At 44.5% G+C, this 16,744-nt stretch overlaps 1 protein-coding gene across 16 annotated transcripts in view; it reads right to left on the bottom strand.

Annotated features, from left to right (window-relative positions):
* The window catches only part of LOC135908735 (uncharacterized), a 1,076,237-nt gene that overhangs the window by 519,270 nt on the left and 540,223 nt on the right, over nt 1-16,744 (bottom strand). For 13 of the 16 annotated variants that reach the window (XM_070529152.1, XM_070529157.1, XM_070529150.1 and 10 more), the window contains 3 exons: nt 14,057-14,074; nt 2,381-2,422; nt 787-960 (listed from right to left, as the gene is read on the bottom strand). The exons of 1 other annotated variant lie outside the window; for it this stretch is intronic. In XM_070529152.1, the coding sequence (XP_070385253.1) occupies nt 787-960; nt 2,381-2,422; nt 14,057-14,074 (234 nt within the window). The remainder of the gene's footprint in view (nt 1-786; nt 961-2,380; nt 2,423-14,056; nt 14,075-16,744) is intronic. 2 more of the 16 variants (XM_070529144.1, XM_070529155.1) reach the window with 1 other exon arrangement.

Genomic DNA, 16,744 nt, shown 5'->3' with positions numbered 1-16,744 from the left:
TGCCTCACATGTGGTTTTACCATGGGCCATCCCATTGTAATCGGTCCATTGACGGTTGGTAAGCTTCCAACCCTTGTAAGATCTCTAACTGCAGAGTCAGAGTGGCATTTGTGATCAATGCTGGCACCATTGCTCCTTGCTCAATTCCTCGGATTTCCTCATAATAATCGCGTCCAGAAAGTGATCTGTGTTTTACAGTAGCTGCATTTCAGTTCCTCCTCATGATCAGAATACTTTGGTGAATGTTTGACAAGGTTCTTTTTTGTTTTTGCATACAGCTAGGTATTTATATTACATAGCTGTGGCGATTACTTTTTTTAAGTCCTACAATGTCGTTACTCGTCTCTTTAATAAAGGTGACAATTTTCGATTTCTCTGAGCTATTATTTAGGCCTAATATGTCGATTCATTGCCACGCGGAATTGCATGTGTCTGTAAATCTGTTGCACTGTCCGCTAATCGCTCAATGTCATTGCATGCATCAACCTAGGAGCACTCGCTTGCACCATTTGCCTGTTGCGGATGAAAGATAATACCTAATTCACTGTTTTTCAGTCGTCTTTCTGTGACCCCAACACAAAAAAATAAATATGAATGGAGACAGAAGTAATCGTTGCTTCAGACCTCGGTAAATCCTAACTACCTCGGTGCATCTTCTTTTGGGCTATCGTAGCGCAACCTAGAGATTTCTAAAGTTCCGTACAGCTCGAGTTAAAATGGGTTTGCGTGGTTTTATTGCCGGAATTGTTTCGCGCACCATGTATTATTTATTTATTTGAGGATTACCCTGGAGAAAAAGTAGCATGCGGCGTTCCAGGCTGTCAGCCACCAGGGTTCGCTGAGCGACAGGTGACCAGGACGCAGATGCCTTCAGCTCGCGCTCCATGCGGCCACACACGAACTCGTAAAAGTCGTTGCACGGCGCCTTTGTTAGGCTCACTAGTCGCCGCAGGCGCTGCTCTGGGCAGTGTCATTCAGTGAAAACGTATGTGCATACCTTTTGGTGCAACCATCAGCGACGACAGTGCGAAAACAATACTGCATCGCAAGCCATTATTCAAGCTACCATCGCGCAATGAAGCAAGAGTTTCATTTTAATTAAGTTATTGCAGCGGTAATGGGACCCGAATACATTACATAAGGCGGAAACTCAAAGAGTGCAGTATGACATGTAGGAAAGAAAGCGCCCATAACACAAGAGAAATAGGTCGGGATACATCAATAACATGTAGTTGTGCATGTAGTGAAACAATTAAGCAGCGAAATAGTATTGAAAAACAGGATGCTAAGACGGGTAGGGTAATAAGGCAGTGGTAACATTTCTTCCCATGGGAAGACAAATAATCCAGGGCAAGAACATTCTAACATGCCAACAGCAAGCAATATTGACGATGATTTCATAAGTTACAGCGAAATTCTTATTTTCTGAAAGGATGGCGGACAGTTTTGCCTGAAAGAGGAATGCTCTGTACGGGAGGCTGTGCTATCGAGAATGGCGCTCTATAAGGGTATTGCATTTTGAAAAAAAAAATTATCGGCCATTGCTGACGCGGCGTTCGCGAATGTGTGCTATCGGGAGACTATGATTAAAGCAGGAAGATAATCTTGACGGTGGTTTGAATGCGGCGGCTTGAAGGAATTTGATGATCATCATGAATGCAGATTGTAGTAGATGGAGTGCGAGAGGCTGCTCATTGCGTGACGAGAATCAAGAGATGGTAGTTCATGTATGCGCTTCAGTGCGGTTACACTACATCTTGGGTCATATGCAGAAGGGATAAGCCATGTGGCAGAGTTTTGTACTACTTCTAGTGTTTTAAAAAGTTACTCTTGAAAGGCATGCCATACAGCCGCATCATACAGTCAGGTAGTAGTTACGCTAAAGAACACAGTAGGAATACTGTGAAAGACGAAACTAACTTTTATTGAGTGAACCTGTGCCAACCAAAACAGGCTACACTTAAAGCACAACGATAGCGGCGAGCACATTCAGCGATTGACGAAATTGATCTGCGGTTCAAGCGCGTCGTCTTTTATACATCTGTCATCGAAGGTGCACGTTGAGGTGTGCGTGCACGTTAACACTTCGGCTCCACGATCTGTGTGTGCTGATTTGCCTTGCCTAAACTTGTAGCATGGAGGGTGACGGAAGCTCTACAATTGCCGAGTAAAAAATTCCCTATAGAGCATATTGGTAAATATTGTCACTTGTGGTACGTTGTTATGCGTCAAAATTCCACAAATTTCAAATGTAGTTTGCGCGTCTTGCGGCATGCGTTAAATCAATACCAGCCATAAAGGAGGCAAAAATTTCACGGAAAGAAATAAAACAATGCAACCAGGGTTAGATCGCCTGATGCAACGCAATAGTCGGCCTTACCTTCGGCTTTGCAAATTCTGGAAGTTTCGTTTGGTGGTAAAGCTGCAAAAAGTAGCTTTTATTATTTATGTTTGTCTGCATCATCACAGTGCTTGGTATAGGTGTGCGACAGCGATACCGGCTCTTAAGCACACGCTTTTTGAGAACATAAATTTGGGGTCTTTTTCTAGTAATTAGCCATTTATAAGTAGCGGAACTTTCTCGTTCCGCAAGATATTTAATTCAGATATGAGGAGGCTCCCGTAAGTTACTATAAAGAAGATCGATTGGAGAAAAAAAGTGAGGGGACACTGTTTTCATATCGTTAGCGTAAACATCTTTCCCCCATACACGTGTAATTTAAAATTCATTTACGGGATGCGCTACAACTATATCAAGACATGGGCGCCGCAAATGCCACTACTTGTAGAAGAACAAAAGTACTTTCCTAAATGTCTCATGCGCTGTCATCGGAACTCTTCAGACAGCAGGGCAGGATAAACAGAGACACAAAGAGCAAACATAGAAAGACAGAGAATCACTCAGGGCTCACTCAAACTAGGCCGACGCGACACCGATTTCGGTCTTGCGACTGCCGGCCCACCGAAATCGTTGTCTGGTTGGACTAGTGTGAGTGAACCTTTATCGGTTCAACGGCAGCAAATTTTATGAGACAAAGCCGTACATTGAAATACGTACGCAAACACGAGCGTGTGTTGTATGTTCGCCTTTGCCTCATCGAGTGCGCCATGCTCAGCCAACTTGCCCACCATTACCTCCTCAACATGGAAACAACACGGCCTTGGGTGGTGCATAGATGGAAGACGTGAAATGATGGGAACGAACGCACAGAGTAAGACATAAGCATACGACATCATGCGAATGACATTAGCACTGCAAGAAACGTGCTATTCAACGGAGTACCCGCCGTGGTGGCGTAATGGCTCTGTTGTTACGCTGGTAAACCCGAGGCCGCATTTCGATCGGCGCGGGGGGATACTTGTGTGAAATTGCCCGTGTACCGTGAATTGGGTGCACGTTAAAGAACCCCAGGTGGTAAACGTTAACCCACCGTCCCCCACTAGGGCGTGCTTCATAAGCAGTAAAACACGTTGTGGGGCTAGTTGGTGCATAACTTTCAATAGGTGAAGCGCCATAGTGACGGCACACAAGAAGAAATAGAGACAGAACTCTATTTGTCTCTATTTCTTCTTGTGTGCCGTCACTATTGGCGCTTCACCTATTGAAGGCTTCATAAGCAGATCCTGGTGTTCTTGCTTAAAACTACCGAATTTTTTTTATTTATATAGAGTAAACCAAGTTCGTGCGATAAATCGTGCTAAGAGGCGCTAGCATACTTGTTTGCAGTCCTTTCACGCCCAGAGTTTTGCATGTGGTCTTCTCACAACTTCGTTTTTGTTTATATAGTAACACCTAAGTCGTAACCTACTGGCCAGAATTTCCAGCGGCTGTAGGCAGCCGCCGTGTTTTTTGTTGTGACGATGATGGTGGTGACGCGACAGCGGAAACGGTGCGGGTGGCAGCGAGCCACAGCGCACTGTCATTCGGCATGCAATGACTGGTTTTAAAAGTACTGAAACAGTCTTGCCATGTCTGAATGCTGGTGGGTCTCCTTTAATGGATTCACATTTCAGATCGCACAGTTATAACACGAAGATCATTTACCCAGGGTACCTTGTGGCATCGTGTGCTTCACTGCAGTTGGAACGTTTCGCAGTTGCCTGAGCTTCGCTATACACATTTCTGCAGGAAATGCACTGCATGTAAGGCATTAGACAATGGCTAATATTCTATGCTTTTTTTAAAGACGAGTATCAGATTTATGCCACGCGCTCCGGCTATATATTGTGGTGCATTTTTACTCTGCCTCGTTATCTCGATCACCACGTACTTTTACCATACGAGTGTAACGACTACAGTTATTTTCACTTTTTGATGATGATGATGTGTGGTGTTTTGTGGCGCAAGGGCCAGGTTTGGCCAAAGAGCGCCATGACAACTGGTAATGTCGACGATGTATTATGGAAGATGTGACTTGGCTGTAAAGTGGCCTAAAAATAGTCGCTGTAAAGTGCGTAAAATCTACTTGCTATAAAATTATGGCGATGACAAATGACGAATACTATGAACATTAAAATCGATCGTAAAAGAATGACGCAGAATAGAAAATATATGAGATGGTAAAAATACCTGGAGCACTGTTGCCTCGCCGGAGCCCTTGAAACACAAGAGCCTAGAGGCACGTGCTACACGAAAGAACTATCACAGCGCCATCCTCTGAAGAGAGGAGACGCTACGAACATGTGGGGCTAAGAACATGCAACACATCTTTCAGATAACTTAGGACTGCGTTGGTGTCAAATAGCGGTTCTGGGCCGAGTAACATTACTGGATAAAGGGGGATGTGCTGCCGGTATGCTAAGGGAAAATGTTTCTCTCAGATTCGGCTGAGCGACACTCCAGGAGGACGTGGAGGACGGTCAGCCTCTCCCCGCATCTACCGCAGGTTGGAGGATCATTTTCAGTGAGTAAAAAATTATGTGTGCCAAATGTGTGTCCTATTCTGAGGCGACAGAATAGGACATCTGTTCGCCGTGATTTTGTTACGGAGGGCCAAGCACCTAACTGTGGCTTTATCACGTGCAGTTTGTTATTTACTTCTGTGTCCCACTTACGTTGCCAGTGGTTTCGCAGTTTCCTTCTTTAAAAAGGCTCCAGGTCTGTGACAGGGACCATTTCCGTGCTAAGTTCTCTTGCACGCAGTGAGAAAGAAAGTCTCATAGAGGGTCTGTTATGAAAAAGTGTTTCACACGTCAAGTCGTTAGCAGTTGCGAAACTCGGATGTTCCTTATTAGAGCGAACCTTGAGAAAATACGTTAAGCTGATGTTTGTTCTCTGAAGATGGAGTGGCCACTCATCTGACACTACATATAGACTTTCAACAGGGCTTGTTCTAAATGCGCCAGTGGCCACGCGGATACGCAGATGGTGAACGGGGTGTAACATCCTAAGCGCGCTCGGTGCAGCAGAGTGATATACTAGGGCACCATAATCTAACCGTGATCGAACTAGTCTCTTGTAAATATTCAATAAACACTGTCTGTCGCTACCCCACGTGGTGTGGGATAGGATTTTAGGTGAGTTCATCGTTCTAAGACATTTTTCTTTAGGATGTTTTATGTGAGGAATGAAAGTGAGCCTGGAGTCAAGAATAACACCTAGGAATTTGTGTTCTTTGTTGACAGAAATTTGTTGTCCGTCCAGTTCTACACAAGGATCTGGGACCAGGCCTCTCTTTCTTGCGAAGAGAACACAAGAACTTTTGGAGGGGTTGACCTTAGATCCGTTTTGGTCTGCCCATTTGGACACTTTGTTTAAGCCCTGCTCTACGTGTCTTTCGCATACTGTGAGGTTGCAGGATTTGAAGCCTATTTGCATATCGTCTACGTATACGGAATAAAAAATGGCAGGTGGTAGTGAAGCACGTAGTTTGTTCATCTTAACGATAAAGAGAGTGCACCTGAGCACGCCTCCCTGGGGTACACCAGTTTCCTTGGGTAAAGGGGCGTGACAGTGCATTGCCGACTTTTACATGGAAGGTACGATTGGATAAATAGGTTTCAATTATTTTCAACATATTTCCACAGATGCCCATTCCCGACAAATCTCGCAAGATCCCGTAGCGCCATGTTGTATCATATGCCTTCTCCATATCGAGGAATATGGAGAGGAAATACTGTTTGTGTACAAAGGCATCGCGAATATATCCTTCAATTCCCACAAGATCATCTGTTGTTGACCACCCTTGTCTGAAGCCATACTGATAGGGATCGAGTATATTGTTGTATTCAAGGAAGTGTATGAGTCTGGGACTAATGTATTTTTTTCAAAGAGCTTGCACAAACAATTCGTAAGAGCTATCGGACGATAACTTGCTGCCAAGGAGGGGTCTTTTCCGTGCTTCAGGACAGGAACCACAATCGCCTCTTTCCATGTAGATGGGAGGTATCCCGCAGCTAAAATAGTGTTGTAAAGTGTGAGTAGTGTAACTTGTGTGTCAGTATGCAAGTTTCTGATCATATCATACATGACTCTGTCAGTTCCCGGTGCAGTGCTTTTGCATGTGTTCAAGGCAGCTCTCAACTCGGCAATACTGAAAGGCCGGTTATAGGGTTCATTCTGTCTGGAGTTTCTAGTTATTGGCTTACATTCTTCTATTTGTTTATATTTGAGAAAGGACTGCGAATAATGGGTTGAGCTCGACACGCTCTCATAGTGCTCGCCAAGTGAGTCTGCCTGATCTTACAGGGTATCACCTTGTGTATTTACTAGAGGGAGTGAAAATTTTTGGCACCCTCTAATCCTATTAACCCTGTTCCAGACTTTGGTCTCGTCTCTAAACGAGGTAATACTCGATAAAAACTTCAGCCAACTCTCTCTTCTGGCCTGTCAGCGCGTTCTCCTGCCTTCGGATTTTGCTTTATTAAAGTTAATAAGATTCTTTGCAGTGGAAGAGGCGCGTAGCCGTCCCCACGCTTTGTTTTCTTTCTTACGGGCGGTTCTACATTTGTCGTTCCACTACGGGACGCGACGTTTGCATGCTAGGCCACTCACTTGGGATATGCATTTTGATGCGGCGTATATTATCAATCTTGTAAGATACTCCACCGCAGCATCAATTTCTAAAGAAGAGATGTCAGCCCATGAGATGCTAGTGAGAGTTCGAAATTTGTCCCAATCAGCTGTCTCAATCTTCCACCTAGGAGCTTGTGGAGGATATTAGTTTTCTTTCGGTGACCTTAGCAGTATAGGGAAGTGGTCACTGCCGTAAGGGTTGTCGGTAACTTCCCATTCAAGTTCAGGCAGTACAGACGGGGAGACTATGCTAAGATCTTTTGAAGAATAGGTTCTGTTTGCAAGAGATTAATATGTGTGTTCCTTCTTATTCAACAGGCACGCACCAGAAGAAAAAAGGAACTGTTCAGCAAGACGCCCTCGTGCATCTATGCGAGGGTGGCCCCACAGGTAGTTATGTGCATTGAAATCGCCAAGAACAACATATGGTTCTGGCAATTCATCTATTTCATGTTTGCTTAGTTTGTAGTGGGGGGTATATGAAGCGAGCAAATAGTGTCAAGTTTGTTTGGCAGAACAACTCAAACCGCCACTGCCTCAAGAGCCGTTCGTAGTTGTAAACGTTGACAGGCTATGCTTTTTTGAATTACAATTGCAACATCACCCGATGATGCGACAACATCATCGCGATCTTTGCGAAAAGTAACATACTGTCGAAGAAAGTTTGTGTATTTTGATTTTAAGTGTGTTTCCCGTAAACAAAGCACTTTTGGAATGTGTTTATGGATAAGTTCTCGCACATCATCGAGATTCCTAAGAAGACCTCTGACATTCCATTGAATGATTTGTGTATCCATACTTTAAGAAAATTGGTGCTGTGTTTACGGAAACGGAGATGATGCCTTAGGTTACAGAGCTCTTACGAGGCCCTGCAACGGGGGTTCTGCCCTTTCTGGAGCGTTCTAGGGAGCCTCGGCGGTCCTTAGGCGCTTGGTGCGCCTTGAGGATGGGTGTAGTGTCCATTGCCTCTTGTGAGGCGCCAGACACGTGCTCTTGCGAGCGGGAAGTTCCAAGCGAGGGTCCCGCCTTGGAGGGCATGTCCCCTGCGCCCACCAGCCCGGAGGTCGATGGGGCTCCCTGAGGGATTTGGCTGCGCTGACCATTGTCAGCGCTGGAAGGGGCCGCGGAGGTTGGGGTAACCTCGTCTGCGCCTACCTTCGGGGTCGATGGCCCCGTCTGCTGGGTTGACGGAGCAGCGCTAGCTGCAACCGCCGCGGGGGCAGACGGCATAACTGCCGACTCACGGCTTGTGGGTCGGATAGCCGCCGGAGGCCGTTGTGAAGCTGCCCCCTGACGCACCACTTCGGCAAAGCTGGCCTTAGGAAGGTATGCAAACCGCCTGCGTGCCTCTTTGTATGATATGTTTGCTTTTACTTTGATTGTGACTATTTCTTTTTCTTTCTTCCAAGACGGGCATGACCGCGAGTATGTGGCATGCTCGCCATCACTGTTCACGCAGTGTGGAGCGTTTTCGCACGTTTCAGAGGCATGGTCACGGGAACTACATTTTGCACATGTCTGCCGGCCTCGGCAGTTCTGGGAACTGTGGCCGAAACGCTGGCATTTAAAGCAGCGGAGAGGATTTGGAACATACGGCCTGACCCGTAGCATTACATAGCCGGCCTCTAATGTCTCAGGCATTATGCTTGAGGAGAAAGTCAGTACAAGATGCTTGGTTTTTATCTCCTTGCCGTCGCGCCTTAGCATGATTCTTTTAACATTGATCACGTTTTGCTCACTCCAGCCTTCCAACAGTTCGGCGTCTGTGCGCTCCATGAAATCTTCTGAGGAAACAACACCACGGCTGGTGTTCATAGTTCGGTGTGGGGTTACTGTTACTGGGATTTCACAAAATGACTCAACTTTAGGAAGGTTTTCAAACTGCTTCGGTTCGCGGAGTTCCAAAAGGAGATCGCCGCTAGCCAGTTTCGATGCTTTATAGCCTGTACCAAGAGTTTCAGTCAGATACTTAGACACGAGGAAAAGAGAAATCATTCTCATGGTCTTTTCAGGTTTGTTTGAATGGACTACATGGAATCGGGGAAAGTTTGACGGTTGGTTTCCAAGAAATTGGAAAATATCTTCGGTGCGCCCTAGTTTCTGAGGGCGATCAGGTAGTCGGGGAAACGAAGTGGCCATTAGAAGTATGGTGTTTTCGGCAGGGATGGCCGCCGCCCACCATGGAGCCCAACCAGGGGACGACACAGGACGGAAATATTCAGTTCTGCGCACGCCAGCGGTACAACCCCGCTATAACCAAATACATATACCCAAGACTGGATATAGTGCACAAGGGTAACCCTCTTATTTTCTCTCTTTTTTGGCGCTGCACCGCAGTCGCAGAGAAAGTTCTAGTGGCTATACGTGTTTGATTAAGACTGACACGAAGGAGGACAAGCAGCGTTCCAAAATGACAACATATTGAATTAGTGCACCTGTGCTATGTGCCCAGGATAGAAGCGCAACATTATATATCCAGCGTGCTGCCAGTTTCAGGCGCTTCATTATTTTCTTCCTCGCAGTCAAAAGAGAACTCACAATAATTTGCGTATCAAAGTGCGACATCGCTCAAGGGGACACCAACTATACTGAATAGCTGAACATGCTTCTCGTGAGACTAAGTCTGACCATCACACATTTACTGCACTTCAAACACCCATACATTGCGCGGAAGGACGAAAACTATCAAGTGATGCATTGACGCGTGCGGAGCCCTGTTTGTGTGCATGCTAGACATATTGTCACGTGGAAGTGACGGTCAGGAACACGTGCCTAAACCACGATTTGATAATGAGGCACGCCGCAGTGGGTGACTCTGGAATAATTTTGGCCACCAGGGGATCTTTACCTTGCCTTCAATGCGCGGGGCACAGGCGTTTTCGCATTTCCCCCCATCTAAATGCGGCCGACATTTGATCCCGCGAATTCGCGCTTAGGAGTGCAACACCATAGCTTCTAAGCCACCATGGCGCGCATGGAAACGCCGTGCCCGTGGCTTGTGTTTCTTCGTTCTTTTGACCACGTTTGTCCCTGCGCGGCGCTCAAAGAATGTTCTGTCATTCAGGCAAGCAACTCATTGAAGCCCTGTTCATGGAAGTAAATTGCCCTTCGTAAAAGAGGTACAGCGATGGCGTAGAGGTAGAACAGCCGCGTCGCGTGTAAAAGGTCCGTGGTTCGAATCCAGGTGCCACGCAATTTTCTATCGGATTAAAAAAAAATCCGCGTGCTGATAATATCCTACAGGTAGCGCCGGAAGAAGTAATGAAAGCCTTGGGAGCTATGCATGGGGGGAAGGCAGCTGGGGAAGATTAGGTAAGAGCAGATTTGCTGAAGGATGGTGGGCAGATTGTTCTAGAAAAGCTGCCACGGTCTATACGCAATGCCTCATGACATCGAGCATACCGGAATCTTGGAAGAACACTAACATAATCCTAATCCATATGAAAGGGGACGCCAAAGACTTGAAAAATTATAGACTGATCAGCTTATTGTCAGTTGCCTACAAACTGCTTACTAAGGTAATCGCAAATACAATCAGGAGCACCTTAGACTTCTGTCAAGCAAAGGACCAGGCAGGATTCCGTAAAGGCTACTCAACAATAGACCATAATCACACTATCAAACCGGTGATAGAGAAATGTGCAGAATATAACCTACCCTTATATATAGCTTTCATTGATTACGAGAAAGCGTTTGATTTTGTCGAAACCTCAGCAGTCATGGAGGCATTACGGAATCAGGGTGTAGACGAGCCGTTTGTAAAAATAGTGAAATATAGCTATACCGGCTCTACAGCCATCGTAGTCCTTCATAAAGGAAGCAACAAAATCCCAATAAAGAAAGGCGTCAGGCAGGGAGATACGATCTCTCCAATGCCTTTCGCAGCGTGTGTACAGGAGGTATTCAGGGAGCTGGATGGGGAAGAATTGGGGATAAAAGTTAATGGAGAAAACCTTAGTAACTTACGAGTCGGTGATTATATTGCCTTGCTTGGTAACTCAGGGGAACAACTGCAATGCATGCTCACTGACCCGGAGAGGCAAAGCAGAAGAGTGGGTCTAAAAATTAATCTGCAGAAAACTAAAGTAATGTTTCACAGTCTCGGAAGTGTACAGCAATTTGCAATAGGTAGCGACGCACTGGATTTGGTATGGCAATACATCTGCCTAGGGCAGGAAGTGACGGCGGATCCGGATCATGAGACGGAAATGATCAGAAGAATAAGAATGGGCTGAGGTGCGTTTGGCAGGCATTATCATATCATGAACAGCAGGTCGCCATTATCCCTCAAAAGAAAAGTGTATAATAGCTGTGTCTTACCAGTACTCACCTACGGGGCAGAAACCTGGAGGCTTACGAAAAGGCTTCTACTTAAATTGAGGACGACGCAACGAGCTATGGAAAGAAGAATGATGGGTGTAACGTTAAGGGATAAGAAAAGAGCAGATTGCGTGAGGGAACAAACGCGAGTTAATGACATCTTAGTTGAAATCAAGAAAAACAAATGGGCATGGGCAGGACATGTAATGAGGAGGGAAGATAACCGATGGTCATTAAGGGTTACGGACTGGATCCCAAGGGAAGGGAAGCGAAGCAGGGGCGGCAGAAAGTTAGGTGGGCGGGTGAGATTAAGAAGTTTGCAGGGTCGACATGGCCAGAATTAGTACATGACCGGGGTTGTTGGAGAAGTATGGGAGAGGCCTTTGCCCTGCAGTGGGCGTAACCAGGCTGATGATGATGATAAGCTACCACTCACAGTTGAAGGAACAGTAAGACCAAAAGTAAAACGTATACCATAGCCGCAGTTGCATTTCAGTGGGGACGGACGGAATGTAAAATGTTCGTCTGCTAAAAGTTTTGTGCATCTAGAGGACCTAAATTATTCAACATAATTAAGGAGGGCTTATTACCGCATCCCTCATAACTGACTGTACCAGTCTCGGAGCATCGATGATTTACCGCACAACTGAATCGCGCGATCGGCTCGACAATGTTAAGGCTGGTAGTACATATACAGCGTATTTTGTCTTTGAGTAGTATGAGCCCGAACCTCTTGAGGTAACCCATTACGCGACAAGATTCAACGCGCGGACTCACTAGATTCTGGGACATGTGATGTATCTGAGAAAGTGGAGCACTTTCGTATGTTTGCACATTTGCAAATTTATAAGAAACCCTTGAGTAAAACCTACAACTGGGCCCATGGCCTGGTAATATGCCAACGAAGCCAGCCATCAAGGCATTCATAGAATGTTCGATTAACACAGGCGTACGTTCAAGATCGTGAATCGGCCCTATGGACACGAACGTGTCTACCCACAAATCACACCCTACTACACCAATCCTTATCATCACTCGTCATTACCCTCTTTTTCTCATCTTCTGCTTCCTTAAGAGCGCAGTAGCAGGCTAGAGGATGTTACCGCAGGGCAACCTCGATGCCTTCGTTCAATAACTTCTCCTATATCTGTCTATTGCGGTACTCAAAGGCACCGCTCTGAGGTTCATCGTAGCACCCTTTCCTTGCGCTTTCACGCGTTTCACGAAAAAAAAATATTTACCTATACCAGTGATTTCATGCACCTTGCCGCTTCCATACACCTCATTCAAATTTTGTTTCTTGTGAACAAGCCAGCTCCTGTGATTATCACGCTCTGATATTGCCATAAAAGGTATTTTTCTATTTCATTTCAGTCTGTACAGATTAAAAAAACTCATCTGCTGCACGTATAGTACGATTCCGCAGTCTGTGCTGGATCGCTTTGATTATCGAAAATTTTCCGCCCAGGAACCAACAATCAGCAGTTAACACAATAACGAAAATACACGACGTAAGCATTACTTCAGTGCAGATGTTTAAAGTGCGATTTAGAAGCCGGTTGCTGGCGAACCATGTCTGTTTGGTTGGAGTCTTGATACCAGCAACAGTACCTAAATTGTCCTTTTTAAAAGATGTCTTGAATTTATAATTCTGTACTTTAATTTTGTGGGGCTTTAATGTGCTTTAGATTGATTCAGAAAAGAAAGCATGTGGTACCCGAAAGTGAGTGCTGTTCAATGAGACACAGACCTCGAAAGCATTATTGTCTGTGAATTATCACTAAAGAATGGAATCCACTTTTGCAATGGCAACATGGCGCTTAATGTATATAATGCGAAAAATAGCCTGTAGAATTTTTATTGCATATTCTCAAATAATCTCAAAAATAATCGCAAGATCAATATACGTATTACTAAAAATTCTAAACGGAATATTTCAAACAGGAGATATAGCGAAGCGAATGAAAATTTCTGCTGTTAGGCCAATATACGAAAACGGAAAAAAGAATGACTGCGGCAATTACAGACCGATTTCTATCCTTTCAGCGCTTGCCCACATAATGGAAAAGCATGCAGAATCCGTGCTGCTGTCGTTCTGTGATCGATTTTCACTGAACAATAATGCGCAATTTGGTTTCACACAGAATGAAAATACAACTTCTTTGATAGATGAGCTATCCGATTACATCAACAGTTCGATAGAAAATAACCGAGTGGTCCTGGCTTTAATGTGAGATCTAACAAAAGCTTTCGATACCATAGACCATAACATCATGATAAAAAAGGTGCAATATCTGGGTTTTCGGGGACGCTTCATTAAGTATTTTTCAAGTTATTTTGCTGACAGATTTCAGTGCGTTAGGTTACGAGAAACATACAGCAGTTTGGAGTCGCTAAACTATGGAGTGCCTCAGGGTAGTACGTTAGGACCCCTGCTTTTTAACATTTATGTTACAGACCTCAGACTTCTACCACTACATTCTAAAATTTTCCAGTATGCGGACGACACTGTGATTACTATAGATGTTGCCAACGTTGATACAGGGTGCGAACAACTACAAAGTGATATTGTTAAATTATGTGATTGGTTTCAGGAAAATTATATTTACATAAATGAAGGAAAAACAAAACTAATTTGTTTTAAGAATCCCCACAAAGCTATCAGAATTAATAGGAGGATTTTTTTGCATTCGTCCGACTGTAATTCATGCCGCTGCCTACCTTTGCCACTCGAATCACCTGTAAGGTATTTAGGTGTGCATTTCGATCAATGTCTTAATTGGAATAGTCACGTTAAATACATATGTAAAAAGCTAAGATCAATTGCTGCCATGACGTATCACCTTCGAGGCAGAGCTCCATTTAAAGTCAAGCTTACTGTATTTAAGACGCTAGCTGAGCCTTTACTTATGTATGGCATCATTTTTATTATGGATTATTATGTATGGCATTATTACATTATGCGGCACTTGCTCTGAAAACAAAAAAACAAGAAATTATTCGCGTAATTCGTAAAATAGTCAAGAGCATAACCTACGGTACAGCGTTAGATAGCGCAGGTACAAGGAAAAAAATACCAAGCCCTGGGTATACTACCAGTGAATGAACTATTTAATTATGTAGTTTTCAAGAATCACTACTTCAGCAAAGAATTCAGGGTTGCCGTAAAAAAGAACGTGACATTACGACAAACTCAGAGGTACGTAAAACCACGTGTCTACACTCACTATGGAAAAAGAACCCGGAACTACTATGTGCCTTCAGTATTTAATCAATTGAGTGATGAATTATGTACAATAAACACGAAACGAAAAAGGAATGAAGCGATCAGAAAATGGTGTGCAAGCTCAATAAACATTTAGTAGGTAAAGCCAGTTGACTCATACGGAATTGTTTACCGGCTTTGTTTTCAACTTTTGTTTGTTATTGCTTTTATACCTGTGTATAATTTTGAATTCAGCAGTTTAAAGAATTGAGTTGTAGTCCTGTAAGTGACTGGTGTATTTATGTATCGCTTTGATGTTTTGACTTTGTTTTGACTTTGATGTTTTTCTTGACAACATTGTGTAATGAAAGAAAAAAGAAAAAATCAGGAACTCAAAATGCTTGTTATTTTTTGTTTGTTTACTGCATTGGATGGTGTTCAGTGTATTTACGCGAGAGAATGTATTATTTGTGGTAATATGACTTTAATATGTTGTTTCAGCAACTGCCTGGTCATTTTACAAGCACTGTGTGCTTAGATTCACCAGTAAATCCACCCTGTACAAAGAAATTTGGATAAATAAATGAATGAAATCAATGAATCTGGCCAAAGGAACAACGCTCTTTTAGAGCAGTCAAACAATCTTGCTTCAACTGCGCTTCCAGTCAGAAAGAGACATTTAGAAGTCTACAAAATTTTAAGAAAACTAGAGGCATAACACCCCTGGGCTATGATAAAGCATGCATTTGGGCAATACAACATAACCTTCATGGATTGTGGTTATGCATACTTGCATAGGTGCAACCTGCACACAACTGAGCATCGAAAATTCCCAGTCCACCCTCTCTGAATGTCGCCACGCTGTCCGGGAATGAAGCCGAGGACTTCGTTCTCAGCATCAATAGGCCAGCTCCTATGAGACTCGGAGCTGGGTAAGGCTGTCATCAGTGTGTAAAGCTGTAGAATGGTCAAATACACACTCAAGAATAGTACAAACCTGCCGCATGGAATCGACTCTTCAGCGCAACTTAAAATAGTTGAGATAGCTGGGGCCTTCTATTCGCCCAGGTTTGGAATGCGACTGTAACTTTAATGTTGATTTTCTGCGAGATCACATCCAATCTGCTGGATGTAGTTAACATTGTTAGGGTGATTGACGGACTTGACGAGCGTGCGCCCGGAGAGGCAACACATCTCAGCGTTCACACGCACCAGCACGCATGTCGTCCCGTGGGCAACATGCCTTCATCTCGGCAGCACAACTAGATGGCGCAGCGTGTCCAGAAAACAGTGTGAGTGAGCAGCCCAGCGGCGACATGAAGCGTCTCTCGGCGTATGCAAAGGCACGCATTTCTGAGGTCAACCAGAGGCTTTACGGCGCCGCCACTAGATGGCGCACAGCCGGCTCATAAGAGCCGGTTTATATGTTTGCTTGAAATCAGGGGTACAATCGGGACTCGATGGGTATCAAAGGTCCGTGGGTCGCCGCGAATTGGGCGCTCACGGGGGCACCACAATTCAAGCTGTGCAGGGCGATATGGGCTGGACCAGTTTTGAAGTGAGAGAAGCTCATAGTGAAATTGATTATGAAGAACGACTGAGAAATACGAAAAAAAGTAAATGGGCAGGGAGAGTGTCGAGGTATATGTATAGGAAAAACATTGATTCATAGTGGAGGAAAAGAACAAGGAAGCTTATTAGCAAGTATGTGGCTGAGTGAGCAACACAGTAACCAAGAATGTCAAGCGGAAAGTAAGAGAGGCGGAAATAATCTCATGGGTGGCGGCAGTGGGAAGTAAACCTATCATGGGTAACTACTTAAGAGGAATAAATTAAACCAGGAAAGAAACAATTTATGATAACCCAAAGTGAAGCTCATTACTTTTCGAAGTAAGGTCAGGATGCGTTAGAACACGCACCTATAAAGCGTGATATAAGAAGGAAGAAGTATGCGCTTGCTGCGGTACAGCTATTGAAATGATGGAGCATGTTCTATTAGAATGCGGAATTAGCCGTCGATTGAGGACCAACTGGCCTCCTTGAAGCCCTTGGGTTCAGCGAGAGCAGTGGAAAAGTAAACATGTCCAGAATAGGGATTAGTAAGAGGTGATTGTAGGATTGGTGGAATAAAAGTAGGAAAACGACAAAAAACGCAGACGTATAAAAGCAAAGTTCACTAGGGGGTCTGAAAATTTGGTTGTAGA

This window comes from Dermacentor albipictus, unplaced genomic scaffold, assembly GCF_038994185.2.
Source record: "Dermacentor albipictus isolate Rhodes 1998 colony unplaced genomic scaffold, USDA_Dalb.pri_finalv2 scaffold_18, whole genome shotgun sequence".
NCBI classification, from domain to species: Eukaryota; Metazoa; Arthropoda; class Arachnida; order Ixodida; family Ixodidae; genus Dermacentor; species Dermacentor albipictus.
The sequence above is the reverse complement of the archived record's forward strand: the minus strand, read 5'-3'. Positions and strand labels throughout refer to the sequence as shown.